The sequence below is a fragment of the Tursiops truncatus genome, chromosome 18, assembly GCF_011762595.2.
Source record: "Tursiops truncatus isolate mTurTru1 chromosome 18, mTurTru1.mat.Y, whole genome shotgun sequence".
NCBI lineage: Eukaryota > Metazoa > Chordata > Mammalia > Artiodactyla > Delphinidae > Tursiops > Tursiops truncatus.
In genome coordinates, this window is record NC_047051.1 from 16,661,731 (window position 1) to 16,682,970 (window position 21,240).

Below are 21,240 nucleotides of genomic sequence, written 5' to 3' on the forward strand. Positions count from 1 at the left end.
GGATAGAAAGCCCAGAGATAAACCCACGCACATATGGTCACCTTATCTTTGACAAAGGTGGCAGGAATGTACAGTGGAGAAAGGACAGCCTCTTCAATAAGTGGTGCTGGGAAAACTGGACAGATACATGTAAAAGTATGAGATTAGATCACTCCCTAACACCATACACAAGAATAAGCTCAAAATGGATTAAAGACCTAAATGTAAGGCCAGAAACTATCAAACTCTTAGAGGAAAAAATAGGAAGAACACTCTTTGACATAAATCACAGCAAGATCTTTTTTGATTCACCTCGTAGAGTAATGGAAATAAAAACAAAAATAAACAAATGGGACCTAATGAAACTTCAAAGCTTTTGCACAGCAAAGGAAACCATAAAAAAGATGAAAAGACAACCCTCAGAATGGGAGAAAATATTTGCAAATGAAGCAACCGACAAAGGATTAATCTCCAAAATTTATAAGCAGCTCATGCAGCTCAATAACAAAAAAACAAACAACCCAATCCAAAAATGGGCAGAAGACCTAAATAGACATTTCTCCAAAGAAGATATACAGACTGCCAACAAACACATGAAAGAATGCTCAACATCATTAATCATTAGCGAAATGCAAATCAAAACTACAATGAGATATCATCTCACACCAGTCAGAATGGCCATCATCAAAAAATCTAGAAACAATAAATGCTGGAGAGGGTGTGGAGAAAAGGGAACACTCTTGCACTGCTGGTGGGAATGTGAATTGGTTCAGCCACTATGGAGAACAGTATGGAGGTTCCTTAAAAAACTACAAATAGAACTACCATATGACCCAGCAATCCCACTACTGGGCATATACCCTGAGAAAACCGAAATTCAAAAAGAGTCATGTACCAAAATGTTCATCGCAGCTCTATTTACAATAGCCCGGAGATGGAAACAACCTAAGTGCCCATCATCGGATGAATGGATAAAGAAGATGTGGCACATATATACAATGGAATATTACTCAGCCATAAAAAGAAACGAAATTGAGCTATTTGTAATGAGGTGGATAGACCTAGAGTCTGTCATACACAGTGAAGTAAGTCAGAAAGAAAAAGACAAATACAGTATGCTAACACATATATATGGAATTTAAGAAAAAAAAAAAAATGTCATGAAGAACCTAGGGGTAAGGCAGGAATAGAGACGCAGACCTCCTAGAGAACGGACTTGAGGTTATGGGGAGGGGGAAGGGTGAGCTGTGACGGGGCGAGAGAGAGTCATGGACATATACACACTAACAAACGTAGTAAGGTAGATAGCTAGTGGGAAGCAGCCGCATGGCACAGGGATACTGGCTCGGTGCTCTGTGACAGCCTGGAGGGGTGGGATAGGGAGGGTGGGAGGGAGGGAGACGCAAGAGGGAAGAGATATGGGAACATATGTATATGTATAACTGATTCACTTTGTTATAAAGCAGAAACTAACACACCATTGTAAAGTAATTATACCCCAATAAAGATGTTAAAAAAAAAAAAAAAGAATGCTCAACATCATTAATCATTAGCGAAATGCAAATCAAAACTACAATGAGATATCATCTCACACCAGTCAGAATGGCCATCATCAAAAAATCTAGAAACAATAAATGCTGGAGAGGGTGTGGAGAAAAGGGAACACTCTTGCACTGCTGGTGGGAATGTGAATTGGTTCAGCCACTATGGAGAACAGTATGGAGGTTCCTTAAAAAACTACAAATAGAACTACCATATGACCCAGCAATCCCACGACTGGGCATATACCCTGAGAAAACCGAAATTCAAAAAGAGTCATGTACCAAAATGTTCATTGCAGCTCTATTTACAATAGCCCGGAGATGGAAACAATCTAAGTGTCCATCATCGGATGAATGGATAAAGAAGATGTGGCACATATATACAATGGAATATTACTCAGCCATAAAAAGAAACGAAATTGAGCTATTTGTAATGAGGTGGATAGACCTAGAGTCTGTCATACAGAGTGAAGTAAGTCAGAAAGAGAAGACAAATACTGTATGCTAACACATATATATGGAATTTAAGAAAAAAAAATGTCATGAAGAACCGAGGGGTAAGGCAGGAATAAAGACGGAGACCTCCTAGAGAACGGACTTGAGGTTATGGGGAGGGGGAAGGGTGAGCTGTGACAGGGCGAGAGAGAGTCATGGACATATACACACTAACAAATGTAGTAAGGTAGATAGCTAGTGGGAAGCAGCCGCATGGCACAGGGATATAGGCTCGGTGCTTTGTGACAGCCTGGAGGGGTGGGATAGGGAGGTGGGAGGGAGGGAGACGCAAGAGGGAAGAGATATGGGAACATATGTATATGTATAACTGATTCACTTTGTTATAAAGCAGAAACTAACACACCATTGTAAAGCAATTATACCCCAATAAAGATGTTAAAAAAAAAAATATCCTGAGTATGTTGGTCACCTCGAAAGCAGGGAAAAAGGAAAGTTGTTTAACACCCACCTTACATTCATTTGCAAAGCACTCATTACTCTTCTGGCAGGAGAATGCCCTCACTGACAAGCTGTTGCACGTGTTTACTTCCCTGTGTCTGAGCAGCGCTCACTGTTCTGCGATCACGCCTGGACTTTGGGATGCTACTCTTTGCTCTCAAGTGTGGTTTATAGCTGGCTTCTCTACTCCCTATATCTGGGAGACAAACCTAGGCCATAGCCCACAGTGCAGAGGAGCTGTGGGTGGCAGTTTGAGAACATCTGGAAGGGGAACGGTTTTCCACTGATAGCTTCTCTGTGTTGCAAAAATCATGCTCTATGTGCCTTTGTGCCCATGACAATTATATTTGGAAAAATGAGTTTTAGTTCTAGAGTATTCCTGGTGATTAATAAAGTTAATTACAGGATCTAGCTCACTCAAGAAGACTTAATTTTAATTATACTTCTTTAATATTTTGACATAGGTATCCAGCTAAAATCAACTCTTTGATTCTCACAGCACTTTATCATTCACGTAAAAGCCACAGAAATAAAAATACTGATGAAGAACCCAGTATAATCTTTATGCCACATAAGTTGAATGAAGTATGTTTTAAAATATACTAAACTAAATTTATGTGGCAAAAGTATAATATTTTTCTAAGTCCTCCAAAGATAGCTTAGTCACAGCTTCTTACCTTTGATGGAGGGCTTGGCACTGAAGCTGGAGGTTCTGGAAGCCTGAGGAGTAAAAAATAAAAATCATAGTCATGGTTTTTCATAGACAAGCAAACAGAAAAACTGGGCCAACTTCAGACTTAGTAAGTCCTACTTTCATCTAGTAGTTTCACCTCCATATATCTTAATGTTCAATCACCTCAGTGGAAAGAGTGAAATTTTTCTAAGTGAATAAATGTTCATTTGCCTCCTTAATTCTAAGTATTGGAATTGTCTGAGAAAGAACAAAATGAGAAGTCATTTGCTGAAATGGAATTGCTTTTCTTTAGCCTCTAAAAATTTGCATTTTGGCACTGTATTTTTTCATCATAAATGATGAATCTAGAATATATACAAAAGTGAAAATTATTTTAACTGTTGACAAAAAGTCATACAAACTTTACTTTTCTTCTATTAGAGTTTAATTGACATATCTTTCTCCTCAAGTCTTTAACCAAAACTTAAAAATTTCAGCAGTAAAGAATATAAAAAAAATAGGGAGTGCTTCCGGGAAGATGGCGGAGGAGTAAGACACGGAGATCACCTTCCTCCCCACAGATACACCAGGGATACATCTACACGTGGAGCAGCTCCTACAGAACACCTACGGAACGCTGGCAGAAGACCTCAGACCTCCCAAAAGGCAAGAAACACCCCCCACGTACCTGGGTAGGGCAAAAGAAAAAAGAATAAACAGAGACAAAAGGCTAGGGACGGGACCTGCACCAGTGGGAGGGAGCTGTGAAGGAGGAAAGGTTTCCACACACTAGGAAGCCCCTTTGTGGGCGGAGACTGCGGGAGGCGGAGGGGGAAGCTTCGGAGCCGCGGAGGAGAGCACAGCAACAGGGGTGTGGAGGGCAAAGTGGGGAGATTCCTGCACAGAGGATGGGTGCCGACCAGCACTCACCAGCCCGAGAGGCTTGTCTGCTCACCCGCCAGGGCGGGTGCACTTGGGAGCTGAGGCACGGCTTCGGTCGGAGCACAGGGAGAGGACTGGGGTTGGCGGCGTGAACACAGCCTGCAGGGGGTTAGTGCGCCACGGCTAGCCGGGAGGAAGTCCGGGGAAAAGTCTGGACCTGCCGAAGAGGCAAGAGACTTTTTCTTCCCTCTTTGTTTCCTGGTGCGCGAGGAGAGGGGATTAAGAGTGCTGCTTAAAGGAGCTCCAGAGACAGGCGCGAGCCGCGGCTAAAAGCGCGGACCCCAGAGACGGGCAGGAGACGCTAAGGCTGCTGCTGCTGCCGCCACCAAGAAGCCTGTGTGCGAGCATAGGTCACTATCCACACCCCCCTTCCGGGGAGCCTGTGCAGCCAGCCACTGCCGGGGTCCCGGGATCCAGGGACAACTTCCCCAGGAGAACGCACGGCGCGCCTCAGGCTGGTGAAACGTCACGCTGGCCTCTGCCGCCGCAGGCTCACCCCGCACTCCGTGCCCCTCCCTCCCCCCGGCCTGAGTGAGCCAGAGCCCCCGAGTCAGCTGCTCCTTTAACCCCGTCCTGTCTGCGCAAAGAACAGACGCCGTCCGGTGACCTACACGCAGAGGCGGGGCCAAATCCAAAGCTGAGCCCCTGGGAGCTGTGAGAACAAACGAGAGAAAGGGAAATCTCTCCCAGCAGCCTCAGAAGCAGCGGATTAAAGCTCCACAATCAACTTGATGTACCCTGCATCTGTGGAATACATAAATAGACAACGAATCATCCCAAATTGAGAAGGTGGGCTTTGAGAGCAAGATTTATGATTTTTCCCCCTTTTCCTTTTTTTGTGAGTGTGTATGTGTATGCTTCTGTGTGAGATTTTGTCTGTATAGCTTTGCTTCCACCATTTGTCCGAGGGTTCTAAACGTCTGTTTTTTTTTTTAAATTTTTTTCTTAATAATTACTTTTTATTTTAATAACTTTATTTTATTTTACTTTATCTTCATTCTTTCTTTCCTTCCTTCCCTCTTTTAAACAACAAATCATCACAAATTGAGGAGGTGGACTTTGAGAGCAAGATTTATGATTTTTTCCCCTTTTCCTCTTTTTGTGAGTGTGTATGTGTATGCTTCTGTGTGAGATTCTGTCTGTATAGTTTTGCTTCTACCATTTGTCCTAGGGCTCTATCCCTCTTTTTTTTTTCCTCTTAATAATTATTTTTTTATTTTAATAACTTTATTATATTTTATCTTTATTTTATTTTATCACTTTCTTTTTATCCTTCCTTCCCTCCTTCCTTCCTTCCTCCCTCCCTCCTTCTCTCCCTCCTTTCTTTCTTTCTACTTCCACTAATTCTTTCTTTCTACTTTTTTTCCCTTTTATTCTGAGCCGTGCGGATGAAAGGCTCTTGGTGCTGCAACCAGGAGTCAGTGCTGTGCCTCTGAGGTGGGAGAGCCAACTTCAGGACACTGGTCCACAAGAGACCTCCCAGCTCCACATAATATCAAACGGCGAAAATCTCCCAGAAATCTTCATCTCAACACCAGCACCCAGCTTCACTCAAAGACCAGCAAGCTACAGTGCTGAACATCCTATGCCAAACAACTAGCAAGACAGGAACACAACCCCACCCATTAGCAGAGAGGCTGCCTAAAATCATAATAAGTCCACAGACACCCCAAAACACACCACCAGACGTGGACCTGCCCACCAGAAAGACAAGATCCAGCCTCATCCATGAGAACACAGACACCAGTCCCCTCCACCAGGAAGGCTACACAACCCACTGAACCAACCTTAGCCACTGGGGACAGACACCAAAAACAACGGGAACTACGAACGTGCAGCCTGCAAAAAGGAGACCCCAAACACAGTAAGATAAGCAAAATGAGAAGACAGAAAAACACACAGCAGATGAAGGAGCAAGATAAAAACCCACCAGACCTAACAAATCAAGAGGAAATAGGCAGTCTACCTGAAAAAGAATTCAGAATAATGATAGTAAAGATGATCCAAAATCTTGGAAATAGAATAGAGAAAAGGCAAGAAACATTTAACAAGGACCTAGAAGAACTAAAGATGAAACAAACAATGATGAACAACAAAATAAATGAAATGAAAAATACTCTAGATGGGATCAATAGCAGAATAACTGAGGCAGAAGAACGGATAAGTGACCTGGAAGATAAAATAGTGGAAATAACTACTGCAGAGCAGAATAAAGAAAAAAGAATGAAAAGAACTGAGGACAGTCTCAGAGACCTCTGGGACAACATTAAATGCAACAACATTCGAATTATAGGGGTTCCAGAAGAAGAAGAGAAAAAGAAAGGGACTGAGAAAATATTTGAAGAGATTATAGTTGAAAACTTCCCTAATATGGGAAAGGAAATAGTTAATCAAGTCCAGGAAGCACAGAGAGTCCCATACAGGATAAATCCAAGGAGAAATACACCAAGACACATATTAATCAAACTGTCAAAAATTAAATACAAAGAAATATTAAAAGCAGCAAGGGAAAAACAACAAATAACACACAAGGGAATCCCCATAAGGTTAACAGCTGATGTTTCAGCAGAAACTCTGCAAGCCAGAAGGGAGTGGCAGGACATATTTAAAGTGATGAAGGAGAAAAACCTGCAACCAAGATTACTCTACCCAGCAAGGATCTCATTCAGATTTGATGGAGAAATTAAAACCTTTACAGCCAAGCAAAAGCTGAGAGAGTTCAGCACCACCAAACCAGCTCTACAACAACTGCTAAAGGAACTTCTCTAGGCAAGAAACACAAGAGAAGGAAAAGACCTACAATAACGAACCCAAAACAATTAAGAAAATGGGAATAGGAACATACATATCGATAACTACCTTAAATGTAAATGGACTAAATGCTACACTTACCAAAAGGCACAGATTGGCTGAATGGATACAAGAAGAAGACCCATATATTTGATGTCTACAAGAGACCCACTTCAGACCTAGAGACACTTACAGACTGAAAGTAAGGGGATGGAAAAAGATATTTCATGCAAATGGAAACCAAAAGAAAGCTGGAGTAGCAATTCTCATATCAGACAAAATAAGACTTTAAAGACTATTAGAAGAGACAAAGAAGGACACTACATAATGATCAAGGGATCAATCCAAGAAGAAGATATAACAATTGTAAATATTTATGCACCCAACATAGGAGCACCTCAATACATAAGGCAAATACTAACAGCCATAAAAGGGGAAATCGACAGTAACACATTCATAGTAGGGGACTTTAACACCCCACTTTCACCAATGGACAGATCATCCAAAATGAAAATAAATAAGGAAACACAAGCTTTAAATGATACATTAAACAAGATGGACTTAATTGATATTTATAGGACATTCCATCCAAAAACAACAGAATACACATTTTTCTCTAGTGCTCATGGAACATTCTCCAGGACAGATCATATCTTGGGTCACAAATCAAGCCTTGGTAAATTTAAGAAAATCGAAGTTGTATCAAGTATCTTTTCTGACCACAACACTATGAGACTAGATATCAATTACAGGAAAAGATCTGTAAAATATACAAACACATGGAGGCTAAACAATACACTACTTAATAACGAAGTGATCACTGAAGAAATCAAAGAGGAAATTAAAAAATACCTAGAAACAAATGACAGTGGAGACACGATGACCCAAAACCTATGGGATGCAGCAAAAGCAGTTCTAAGGGGGAAGTTTATAGCAATACAAGCCTACCTTAAGAAACAGGAAACATCTCAAATAAACAACCTAACCTTGCACCTAAAGTAATTAGAGGAAGAAGAACAAAAACACCCCAAAGTTAACAGAAGGAAAGAAATCATAAAAATCAGATCAGAAATAAATGAAAAAAAAACGAAGGAAACGATAGCAAAGATCAATAAAGCTAAAAGCTGGTTCTTTGAGAAGATAAACAAAATTGATAAACCATTAGCCAGAGTCATCAAGAAAAAGAGGGAGAGGACTCAAATCAATAAAATTAGAAATGAAAAAGGAGAAGTAACAACTGACACTGCAGAAATACAAAAGATCATGAGATTACTACAAGCAACTCTATGCCAATAAAATGGACAACCTGGAAAAAATGGACAAATTCTTAGAAATGCACAACCTGTGAAGACTGAATCAGGAAGAAATTGAAAATATGAACAGACCAATCACAAGCACTGAAATTGAAACTGTAATTAAAAATCTTCCAACAAACAAAAGCCCAGGACCAGATGGCTTCACAAGCGAGTTCTATCAAACATTTAGAGAAGAGCTAACATCTATCCTTCTCAAACTCTTCCAAAATATAGCAGAGGGAGGAACACTCCCAAACTCATTCTACGAGGCCACCATCACCCTGATACCAAAACCAGACAAGGATGTCACAAAGAAAGAAAACTATAGGCCAATATCACTGATGAACATAGATGCAAAAATCCTCAACAAAATACTAGCAAACAGAATCCAACAGCACATTAAACAGATCATACACCATAACCAAGTGGGGTTTATGCCAGGAATGCAAGGATTCAATATACGCAAATCAATCAACATGATACACCATATTAACAAACTGAAAAAGAAAAACCATATGATCATCTCAATAGATGCAGAAAAGCTTTTGACAAAATTCAACACCCATTTATGATAAAAAACCTCCAGAAAGTAGGCACAGAGGGAACTTTCCTCAACATAATAAGAACCATATATGACAAACCCACAGCCAACATTGTCCTCAATGGTGAAAAACTGAAAGCATTTCCACTAAGATCAGGAACAAGACAAGGTTGCCCACTCTCACCACTGTTATTCAACATAGTTTTGGAAGTTTTAGCCACAGCAATCAGAGAAGAAAAGGAAATAAAAGGAATCCAAATCGGAAAAGAAAAAGTAAAGCTGTCACTGTTTGCAGATGACATGATACTATACATACAGAATCCTAAAGATGCTACCAGAAAACTGCTAGAGCTAATCAATGAATTTGGTAAAGTAGCAGGATACAAAATTAATGCACAGACATCTCTGGCATTCCTATACACTAATGATGAAAAATCTGAAAGTGAAATCAAGAAAACACTCCCATTTACCATTGCAAAAAAAAGAATAAAATATTTAGGAATAAACCTACCTAAGGAAACAAAAACCTATATGCAGAAAATTATAAGACACTGATGAAAGAAATTAAAGACGCTACAAATAGATGGAGAGATATACCATGTTCTTGGATTGGAAGAATCAACATTGTAAAAATGACTCTACTACCCAAAGCAATCTACAGATTCAATGCAATCCCTATCAAACTACCACTGGCATTTTTCACAGAACTAGAACAAAAAATTTCGCAATTTGTATGGAAACACAAAAGACCCCGAATAGCCAAAGCAATGTTGAGAATGAAAAACGCAGCTGGAGGAATCAGGCTCCCTGACTTTAGAGTATACTACAAAGCTACAGTAATCAAGACAGTATGGTACTGGCACAAAAACAGATAGATCAATGGAGCAGGATAGAAAGCCTGGAGATAAACCCACGCACATATGGTCACCTTATCTTTGATAAAGGAAGCAGGAATGTACAGTGGAGAAAGGACAGCCTCTTCAATAAGTGGTGCTGGGAAAACTGGACAGGTACATGTAAAAGTATGAAATTAGATCACTCCCTAACACCATACACAAAAATAAGCTCAAAAGGGATTAAAGACCTAAATGTAAGGCCAGAAACTATCAAACTCTTAGAGGAAAACATAGGACACTCTATGACATAAATCACAGCAAGATCCTTTTTGACCCACCTCGTAGAGTAATGGAAATAAAAACAAAAATAAACAAATGGGACCTAATGAAACTTCAAAGCTTTTGCACAGCAAAGGAAACCATAAAGAAGACCAAAAGACAACCCTCAGAATGGGAGAAAATATTTGCAAATGAAGCAACCGACAAAGGATTAATCTCCAAAATTTATAAGCAGCTCATGCAGCTTAATAACAAAAAAACAAACAACCCAGTGCAAAAACGGGCAGAAGACCTAAGTAGATATTTCTCCAAAGAAGATATACGGACTGCCAACAAACACATGAAAGAATGCTCAACATCACTAATCATTAGAGAAATGCAAATCAAAACTACAATGAGATATCATCTCACACCAGTCAGAATGGCCATCATCAAAAAATCTAGAAACAATAAATGCTGGAGAGGGTGTGGAGAAAAGGGAACCCTCTTTCACTGTTGGTGGGAATGTAAATTGATACAGCCACTATGGAGAACAGTATGGAGGTTCCTTAAAAAACTACAAATAGAACTACCATATGACCCAGCAATCCCACGACTGGGCATATACCCTGAAAAAACCATAATTCAAAAAGAGTCATGTACCAAAATGTTCATTGCAGCTCTATTTACAATAGCCCGGAGATGGAAACAATCTAAGTGTCCATCATCGGATGAATGGATAAAGAAGATGTGGCACATATATACTATGGAATATTACTCAGCCATAAAAAGAAACGAAATTGAACTATTTGTAATGAGGTGGATAGACCTAGAGTCTGTCATACAGAGTGAAGTAAGTCAGAAAGAGAGAGACAAATACCGTATGCTAACACATATATATGGAATTTAAGAAAAAAAAAGTCATGAAGAGCCTAGGGGTAAGGCAGGAATAAAGACGGAGACCTCCTAGAGAACGGACTTGAGGATATGGGGAGGGGGATGGGTAAGCTGTGACAAAGCGAGAGAGAGGCATGGACATATATACACTACCAAACGTCAGGTAGATAGCTAGTGGGAAGCAGCCGCATAGCACAGGGAGATCAGTTCGGTGCTTTGTGACCGTCTGGAGGGGTGGGATAGGGAGGGTGGGAGGGAGGGAGACGCGAGAGGGAAGCGATATGCGAACATATGTATATATATAACTGATTCATTTTGTTGTAAAGCAGAAACTAACACACCATTGTAAAGCAATTATACTCCAATAAAGATGTTAGAAAAATAATATTAAAAGAAATGGAATACAAAGACATAAAGTCTCTAACAAGATAAGCAGGTACAAAGAAATCCAGGAAAATATTAAACAGAAGGATATGTTTATCAATTCAAAGCAGGCTTTCAACATACTATATTACTATACTACAGAAACCAGTATCTACTAATTGTTTTTTTAAAGTAGGACTTAAGATGCAATTTGCTAAAAACAGCAACTGTATCTATTAAAAAGTCATCTTATATTCATGTATCAGAGGAAAAAATTATTATAAGAATCAGGAAAGGCTATTAAATCATCACACACATGAAATCTGAACAACAGTTGCTAAAATACAGAAAATAAACATTTTTTTCAGCCTAAGATAAAGTCTTTATATTTTATTAAAGATCATTATGAAGGAAGGAACACAAATCAGGTCATTCTCAAACCCTTCTTCCCCCTCAAAGACACAGATTGTGCTTCATTCTTCATTGAGTTCCAAGTGTTGGGCATAATAAAAATACTTAGTGAACATCTAATGATAATAAAAATGGTACAAAACCTTTAAATATAACTTTCAAAAATATTCTATTCTGCCATTCTACTCTTTCTTTCCCACGAACCAAATTAGTTAAGTCTGGCTGGGGATAAAATTTTAACACAGTTTACCCTCTAATATCAAAACAACCGATAACCCCAATCCTAACACTCAGGGGTTCCTACAACTAGTATCCATTAAATCAGCTTGTTCCAATCAAAAAACTATCCATTAAAAATCACCTCCAAATCATACAGTCTATGACATAACTCAAGAATAATCTCTTATCAGAAAAAGTGATATAAGCCATAAAGAAACCCTATTTCTTGGAAACCAAGAAGCACAATTATGCTTAGTTATGACTAAAGCTGAACCACACTTACTTTAAATATTTAGATAAGTCATCACTCAATTCTTTAGGGATGTAATCCGATATCAGACCATGGGCATAACAAATATAATCCTCTGAAAGAAATAGAATGGAGAATGAAAAAAAAATTAGTAATAATTATGGTAGTTTTACAGTCAAATTGACCAGAGTTCAAATTCTGGCACTGTCTGGCCTTAGAGAGTCACTGAAGCTTTTTTTTGTGAAACGGGGATGCTCATATCTATCTGTCACAGTAGTGGGGTAATCTGATGGATGGACATGTAGGATGATATCAAAGATATGATGAGATAATCAAGGACAATACAGTAGATGCCCACTAAATAACAGGTAAAAACTCAGGGTTCTTTTCTTAGCTGAGGCCCTTGAATACGGATAAAGTTCAAAAATCAGATGTAACAATATGAAATATTCATGTCTTTTTAAAAGGCTAATCTTTTCTAGGTCTGTTTCAATATAAAATAAATCTAATTATTTAACAGTAAATGAGTATGCTCATTTAAGAGAAATAATACATGATATGTCTCTATTAAGTACTTGCTTTATAAGAGTCCTGAATGTTATATATACCCCCAAACTAATAAAATGCCTTAAAAAACAGAAAAAAACAAAACTCAGCAGAGAGTATAATCATTACTTCTAAAGTAGTTGGATTCTCAGTACTAAAATGAAACTCTGGTATCAATTAAATACAGAACATAAGAGAAAATCTGTTTTAAAGCTCTGTTCCTTAATTCAGTATTTTTTGTAGAATACTAGGGGATAATCAAACTTAATAGATGGGATAATCACAAGGGGATATAAACTACCAAAAGCAATATCCCAGGTTTGTTGCTGGGATATTCATTTTCTTCTTTTTTTCCTTTCTCTTCTACCTTCAATGTTAGGATAACAATTTGCCTCAGTATTACTTAGGAAGTGACTACTGCCTGGTCCACCTCATTCTCAAAAAGTCTTCAGTAAGAGATTTTCACTGCCAGCACAGAACTGAAAGTTATCACTGGACTCTTCTTAAAATACGCTCATGGTTCTGAGTTAGTAATTATCTAATGAGTCATGAATAGACAAAGTTATTCTAAGAAAGCCAATATATCATCTGTTTGCTTCTTCTGGTAGCATATCAAGCTAAAGATCTAAAAAAGGAAAGAATGCAGAGTATAAAGCTTACGTTATGGCTGGGAACCTAAATGGTCATGTAGCCAAGCCCAGACTCATATTTAGAGATTGGTACAAACACTGGCCTCGGAGCAGAAGACCTGGCCTGCTAGCTAGGATGGGTGACCTTGAATAAGTCATCTGCTTCTCTAAGACCACAGGTTTTCATTTTTAAAATGAGAAGATCTGTCTAAATAACCTCTAACACCCCTTCTCCTACTTTAACAAAAATCTATGGTTTTATCCATCCATCCATCCATCCATGCATCTGTCTATCTGTCCAGCCATTTGACTCAGTCCCTTCTCTTCTTTTGTTAAAGCCAATCAAAGACACTGACAGCTGGTAAACTCAGATGTCAAGGGCAAGTCTACCACTCCCAGAATGGCAGGAGCCAGCTATTATCCATATGTACAACATACTGTAAGGTGGATTTCTGCGAGTCGAAGATTGCCTGAATTACCAACAGGCCACCGTTCCTAGTTCTTTTTTTTTTTTTTAATGATGAAACTCTGATGTTTTGGAGTTGTATACTGGAACAGGGGAACACTGAATTGGAGCTTAAAGTCAGAATAATGTCTGTCCTACCATTTCAGAAAGTTAATTGTATTAGATAGCTGTTTTTATTCAACTACACATATAAAAATAAGAGGACACTACACTGTAAAAAAGCAAAAAATTTACCTTAATAACCTAAAAGAAAAAACTGCCAATTGAATAAAGTTTCATCTAAAATCAAAATATTGAGACCTACAGTAGGACCTATGCTTCTTGAGAGTAAGATGCAAACAGATACAGCTCATTGGAAATCCTTGTGCCACACGAACAGTACAACAAGAAGGTTATGAGTGTGGGCTTAAGAGTCAGGCAAGCTCCATTAGTAGCTCAGCTCTACCATTTACTAGCTGTGTGACTTTGGACACAGCCTCAGGACTCTCACTGTAAAATGAGACTTAGATGGAGGGTCAGATGGGCTAATGTGTGCACACTGGCAGCTTAGTAAAAGGCTTGGCACACAACACACCCTCAATAAATGATAGCCAGGGTTGTGAGGGCTGTTATTACTGTTAGCGCAAAATATATATTTCTTGAATGAATGATTTAAGTATCAATTAGTGAAAGAAGTGAACTACGGCAGAAGTACTACTTGGTTCTGAAATAAAATGCACACCTGCCACAAGATCTATGAGAACACATCGGCAAGAATGTGAAGCTTCTGAGACATTAAGATTTTAAAATCATAAGACTGGCATTTACTCTGGTCAGCAACTTACTCCAGACAAAAATAATTTCTGATGAAATGATTTACTTACCTTCCTTGTCACTGGAAACCGGGTCACCAGAGAAAAATGCAGTAGACTGTACCCGGGCACCGACATTTACATTATTGGTTTTTAACGCTGCCATAGTCTGATTAACCTATGAAATAAACGAAAGGGGAATATCAGGGTATTTTCAACTAACTTTAGAAACCCCATGACTTTCCAGACAGTCCTCAATCCAGTTAAGATCCAGGAAGAAGTAGCCGAGGATCTAGAAATACCTTCACCAGATATCACAAGATGAGAGACAGCTGCACATCTGAAGAAGGGTGAAGGGTAGTAACAGCACTACGGGATGAGCTCAGTACATGGACTTCCTAAGGCCTACACAATATGAGAGCCCTGACTCTGGAGGCAGGCTGCTTGGGTTTGCTCTGTGACCATGGGCTAGTTACTTAACCTCTCTGTGCCTCTATCTATGAGAGGGGGATAAAGATAGTACCTATCTCATAGTACTGTTGTGAGGATTAAATGAGTTAATGTACGTTAAGCTCTTAGTACAGAAAATGGCACAAAGCTTATATGTAATGATTTTCTAAATAGAATAAATAATATAAATTTCTCACTTCCTAGGAATTTAAGAAAGGAAACACAATCAATAAACATAAACCTCACTTTGCTATTTTGTGTCATTATCATTTGCTAAGAGCAAAAACAAAATGCCAAGTTTCTGCTCAGTACTTCTCATTCTTCACCTACACAGAATTCCACTAATGCAAATACTACTTACCATTAAAGCAAATGAAAAGTGAAACATGGGTACTTTTCAAATCTTTTCACCACTCTGTACATAAGAACCTGATTAATTCTGCAAGGTTCATTTCTATGTTCCCAAGTTCCCAATGTGCTCAGTAACATGATATTACAAACATGTTTTTCACATACAAGGTAGAAGAGAATCTTAGGAATCAGTACTGAACTTACAAAAACTTTGTCATCCATAGATCTGGTCTGGCGAGATTCTTTGTCACGGTGAAAGTGTGCAATATCCTTAGACCAGTAGCTTTTTTGTTTTTTCCTTTACTATACCCATAATAAGAAATACACAGCAACCCAATACCCCAAAACATATATAAGTACGTTTCATACAGTCATACTTAATACTTGCCCATACTCTGTGCTATCTTTTAATACATCCTATCCTATCCTATTCCATTCCATTCTAAGAGAAATACTGATTGTGATCCACTAAATCGATTTGGAAAACACTGCCCAAGACCTTATATTGGTCTAATTCTTAGGATCATTAAGATACAGGGTTTGCCTGGAAGATGACCCCTCTTCAGCATCCAGACACTAAGCCTGAATCCCATCTGCCTGGTCCCCTGTGGGTCATGTGTGAGCAACGTCGACCTCTGAGACGCCTATAGGACTGACAGCATCAAGTGCACGTAGCCCTGGTATCACCTGGCTTGAAAGACTCAAGTCTACACCAACAAATAGCAAGAACTTCTTCATTCTCACTGGTGAGGACCACAGGGAAATGGGGATGCAGGTCAAAGGAACACATCAAGCTAAAACAATACATCAATTAGGGAGAATGAAAAGCCAAAGATTCTTCTCCCACTTGGAGGTCTTTGTACAGCTTCTCTCTTGCAGTTGATGTTCAAGATGGTCTTTGGGGTCAGGCTTACTACCTTCTCTAAATATGTTTAAAAAGGAGCATTAAACTCTTTCTGCCACAAGGCATTGGAGAGGTACCGTACCTTTTTTTCCAGCCATTTTAATGTCTTCTCTTTGCTGTACTTGTAATATTTCTTCTTGTCTATTTCTGGATTAAATTAAAAGAAAAAAAAAGACAGTGCAGTGGATTAAACAAAAAATAAACTCGTAAGTTTATATCGTATACAAGATAACGGTTTTAAAATATTTCAGGGAATTCCCTGTCAGTCCAGTGGTTAGGACTCTGCTTTTACTGACAGGGCCTGGGTTCAATCTCTAGTTGGTGAACTAAGGTCCCATAAGCCGTGAGGCGCGGTCAAAAAAAAAAAAAAAATCCTAATATTTTACACTTTTGAAAAACTCAATTTATAACCCTGGGAACATACTTGAGACATTAAAAAAAATCCCTAAACAGAACTGGGATACCTCAGCTCTCAACCAACTATTAAATGAGTGGAAATTTAAGAAAATTATCAAATTATACAAACTGTCCTTATCACAAGGAGAAATTTTTTTCCCTTCTTTTTATTCTATCTATACGAGATGGTGGATGTTAACTAAATCTACTGATAGTCATTTCAAAATATATGTAAATCAAACCATCATTTTGTACAACTTAAACCTACACAGTAATATATGTCAATTATTTCTCAATAAAACTGAAAACAATTCTACAGATAAATCTGGAGAAAAGGTAATTTTTTAACTGAAGTATAACTGACATACAATATCATATTAAGTTTCAGGTGTAGTGATTTGATATTTATACACATTCTGAAATGGTCACCACAATAAATCTAGTCATCGTCTCAAAAGGTAATTTTTAAAACTCAGCAAATTAACATACCGAGCAATCTTAATTTTTCTGAATAATTTTAAGCTCACCTCAATGTTTTCAATGAAAGACTCCTTTTGTAAAATAAAAACGGAAATCCTAAGAAAGAAAATTGAAGCTAAATGCAGGTGCCTATGAAGTTCATTGCATTCATTCAGGAAAAGAATCTTGTTAACTATTTAGTGCTGTTCTGGTGGGATTAGTGGAGAAAGAAGAAAAGATATATCTATCTTTCAATGTATTACCAATATAGCCATAGCTATTTCAGGGGAATTTAGAGTAATGATAGGCTCAATCTGGCCCTTTATGGAGATAAAAGTTTCATCTCATATAAATTATACTTCTTCTCCTCACAATCCAGCTAGCTTTATGTAATCTAACGACTTAATGTCATACATGGTATATGATATTAAGCCGTTATTTCCTTGGTAACACTTCATTCACAGGGTTTCTTGCTTTCTGTGCAGTCAGCAGACGCAGCTCTTCCACTCCGGCCTCCCGCCTCCATGCAGGAGTTACCTTCGTGACCACTGGAATTCCCACGACCAGATGCAAACTCGCCACATGTGACTCTGCTTGAATTACACAGAATGACGCTTTCTCTTTCCTCATGATCATGGTGGGAAACGGAAACTGCTTGTTCAGGGGTGTTTTCCAGCAGTCTGTTAAACTGCTTGAAGTTTCACTGAACGGTTGGTATGGGGAAGGGCTGGCCTGAGCTCTTGCACATTTCCTCCCCATTTCAGCCTGTGGTCGTCAACACTGTGGGCAATAGGAGGTGGATGGAGTGGGTGCTGGACCTTTGCACCCATCTCCTCAGGACACGTCACTGGAATAATGAAAATGAGGGACCCACTTCTGGCATTGCCAGAAGTTTGAGAATTCCAAGGCGCAATGCCTGCTCTCCTGGAGCCAGGACTGCTTGGCAAACAGCGTGCTGTGGAACCAAGGCAGATGAGGCTAGACTCAGCCTCCCTGGAGGTGATATAATATTTCTTTGTACAAAAATAGGGAGAATTCTAAGAGCATACAGCAGTCACTTAGAACATGTATGCTGCTGAATGAGTCTCAGACGTTCTGATCATTGCCCGAGACTATCTCGATAGAGGCTCAGTGGTCAGGTCTCTCCCAGGAATCCCACCTTGACTCTGCCACTCACTTGTCTCTTGTCTCTACCTCCAAATTTCCTGAAAGGACATTCTACAACCTGCCATAGCTTTCCTCCCTCTCGTTCACTCTCTGAGCCCCTTGCAGGCCACTTCTTTCCCTCTGGAAATGCTGGTTCAGAAGAAGTGGAGACCAGGCTATGAGCCGTACTGCTGGGGCTCCTACACCCCCAGCGCACGATGTCACCTCAGGAAGTCACCTATTGAATGAGGTGATGGCACAACATCTGGCACACATCAAATACTTAGTATTAGTTATGAAAAAATTAAATTATAACTTGTTAATGATAATAACATCAGAGTCTAATGTATAGTCAGGCCTGTGCTAAGTTCTTCATACACAGTTTCTCATTGAATGCTCAGAATGAATCTCAGGTAAAAACTACTATTTGTCCCCATATTAAAAAATTAGGTTTGAGTGAAGTTAAATAAATTGTCCAAAGTCACTGAGCTGGTAAACAGGAGCATGGATTCCTTCCCAACCTGACTTCAAAGCCGTGCATCTGGTGTTCATTTTACTGAGATCAATTAGTCCTCACCCCACTCAGTACTTCCGCCCCTATTCCTTATGGGAAAAGACTCTCCACCATGGACCTATACAACCTTTCTCTTGGTCATTCTGCATCTCTAATGGCTTTTCCTCTGACTCTTTTCCGGCTCCACTGCCTCCTCCTTGGACGCCAACTTGTATCTCTCTCTGGGCATGACTTCATCCTGTCTTAGCAAGACTAAACCCATCCAGGAAGCCCAGAGCCCCGAGCTGAGGCTCTGTGTGTCATCTTCCTCCCAAATCACCTTCCTGGTCGCCCAGGCTTGAGTCACTCCTGCCTTGCTTCCCACTGGATTCCGTGGGAGACAGGAAGGAGCCAACATTATCTTGTAGAGAACAACGAGGGAGGAAGAATCAAAACAAACAAACAAAAAAACCCCCAAACAAACTGTGTCTGAAATCAGGAGGCTTAGCTTCTTGTGCTGGATCAGTTCTACTTCATTTTTTTAAAAAAACAACTGTATTTAGGAATAATGTTCGTATGATTAACACACCCATTTTTGGTGTACAATTTGAGGAGTATGGCCAAATGTCTACATACAGTCATGTAACCACCAGCCCAAGAAGTTGCCCGGAGCTTACAGTCAATTCTCTCACCCCTATCCAGATCTCAGGTAACCACTGATCTGCTATGATTACAGAATTGTTTTTGCTTTATTCTAGAACATCATAGGAATGGAATCATACAGTAAGTACTTTTTTGTGACCCTCTTCTTTTGCTCAACACAATTTCTGTGAGATTCTTCCATTTTGCTGCAGCTAGCAATAGCTCTTTCCTTTGTATTATGGAGTAGTATCCTGTGTATGGATATCCCATGTTTTGTATACCCACTCACTTACTGAAGGGCATTTAGGTTGTTTCCAGTTTTGGGCTATTTTGAAAAAGTTGCTCTGAACATTCTTGCACAAATCTTTGTATGGACATATGTCTTCATAACTCTTGGGCAAATACCTAGGAGTAGCATTACTGAGTCGTAAGAAATTGTCAAGTGGTTTGACCATTTTATGCTTCCACTAGCCAGGTAGGTGAGTTCCCGTTGTTCCATAACTTACTGGTAGTGTCTGTCTGTTTTATTTTAGCAACTCTGGTGGATATCAGTGATATTTCCCTGTGATTTTAATTTACATTTTTCTGGTGACTAATGATATTGAACATCTTTTCATGTGCCTTATTCATAAATCTTCTTTTGTGAAGTCTGTTCAAACCTTTTGCTGATTTTTCTACAGGGCCTGATATCATCTTATTATTGTGTTAGAAGAGTTCCTTTTACATTTATATATATCTTTTATCAGATATATGTCATATAAATATTTTCTTCCAACTGTGGCTTGTCTTCTTTTCTTAATAGTATCTTTCAAAGACCAGAAGATATTAATTTTAATGACATGTAATTTATAATTTTTTTGTATGGTTAGTAGTTTTTGTGTCCTATGAAATCTTTGCCAATCCTCAAGGTCACAAAGGTTTTCTTCTGTGGCTTCTTCCAGAAATTCAATAGTTTTCATTTTTGCATTTAAATTATTGATCCATTTCAAGTTAATTTTTCTGTATGACTCTGAGGTGAGAGTTAATGTTAATTGTTTTTCATATGGATATCCAATTTTTCCTGGTTATTTGTTGAAAAGATTATCCTTTCTCCCATTAAATTATCTTGACACTGTTGGGAAAAAAAAACAATTGGCTACATAAATGTGGGTCTACTTCTGTTCTATTTGGTTCCATTTATCTATCTACTTAACCTTATACCAATGCCATAATTTCTTTATCATTGTAGCTTTACAGTAAGTCTTGAAATCAGGTTGTGTAAGTTCTCCAACTTTGTTCTTCTTTTTCAAAATTGTTTTGGCTACTGTAGATCCTTTGCACAGTCATATAAATTCTAGAATCAGCTTCTCAGTTTCTACCAAAAAAAAAAAAAAAAAAAAAAAAGCCTGATAGACATTCCATTAACTCTATAGATTACTTTGGAGAGAATGGACATCTTAACAATATTAAGTCTTCTAATTCATGAACATGGTATATCTCTCTACTTATTTAATTCTTTAATTTCTCTGCAATGTCTTGTAATGTTCAGTGTACTGGTCTTGCACATTTTACGTTTCATTTATCCTTACAACTTCATGATTTTTTATGTTATAAATGGTGTGCTTTTATTACACTGTCCAATTGTTCACTGCTAATATACAGAAATAGAATTTTTCTATATTGACCTTATATCCTGAGAACTTATTAGTTCTAGTGATTTTTTTTTTTTTTTTGGTAAATTCTTTGGAGCTTTTTACATACATGACCATACTGTTTATGAAAAAAAGATAGTTTCACTATTTACTTTCTGATCTGCACAGCTTTTATTTATTTATTTATTGGCATGTGGGATCTTAGTTCCCTGACTAGGGATTGAACCCATGCCCCTGCAGTGGAAGCATGGAGTCTTAACCACTGGACTGCCAGGGAAGTCCAAATTTTTTTCTTATCTTATTGCAAATGCTAGGATTTCCACTAGCAGGATGAGGAGTTGATATTCTTATCTTGTACCAATCTTAGGGGAAAAGTGTGTTCAGTCT

At 38.7% G+C, this 21,240-nt stretch overlaps 1 protein-coding gene across 13 annotated transcripts in view; it reads right to left on the bottom strand.

Moving 5' to 3' along the window:
* The window catches only part of RNASEH2B (ribonuclease H2 subunit B), a 99,074-nt gene that overhangs the window by 24,395 nt on the left and 53,439 nt on the right, over nucleotides 1-21,240 (bottom strand). For all 13 annotated transcript variants that reach the window (XR_004522998.2, XR_004522999.2, XR_004522995.2 and 10 more), the window contains 4 exons: nucleotides 16,169-16,233; nucleotides 14,454-14,559; nucleotides 11,983-12,064; nucleotides 3,152-3,194 (listed from right to left, as the gene is read on the bottom strand). Coding sequence is in view for 7 of the 13 variants with exons in the window: in XM_033843443.2 (XP_033699334.1) it covers nucleotides 3,152-3,194; nucleotides 11,983-12,064; nucleotides 14,454-14,559; nucleotides 16,169-16,233 (296 nt within the window). In the remaining 6 variants the exon portion in view is untranslated. The remainder of the gene's footprint in view (nucleotides 1-3,151; nucleotides 3,195-11,982; nucleotides 12,065-14,453; nucleotides 14,560-16,168; nucleotides 16,234-21,240) is intronic.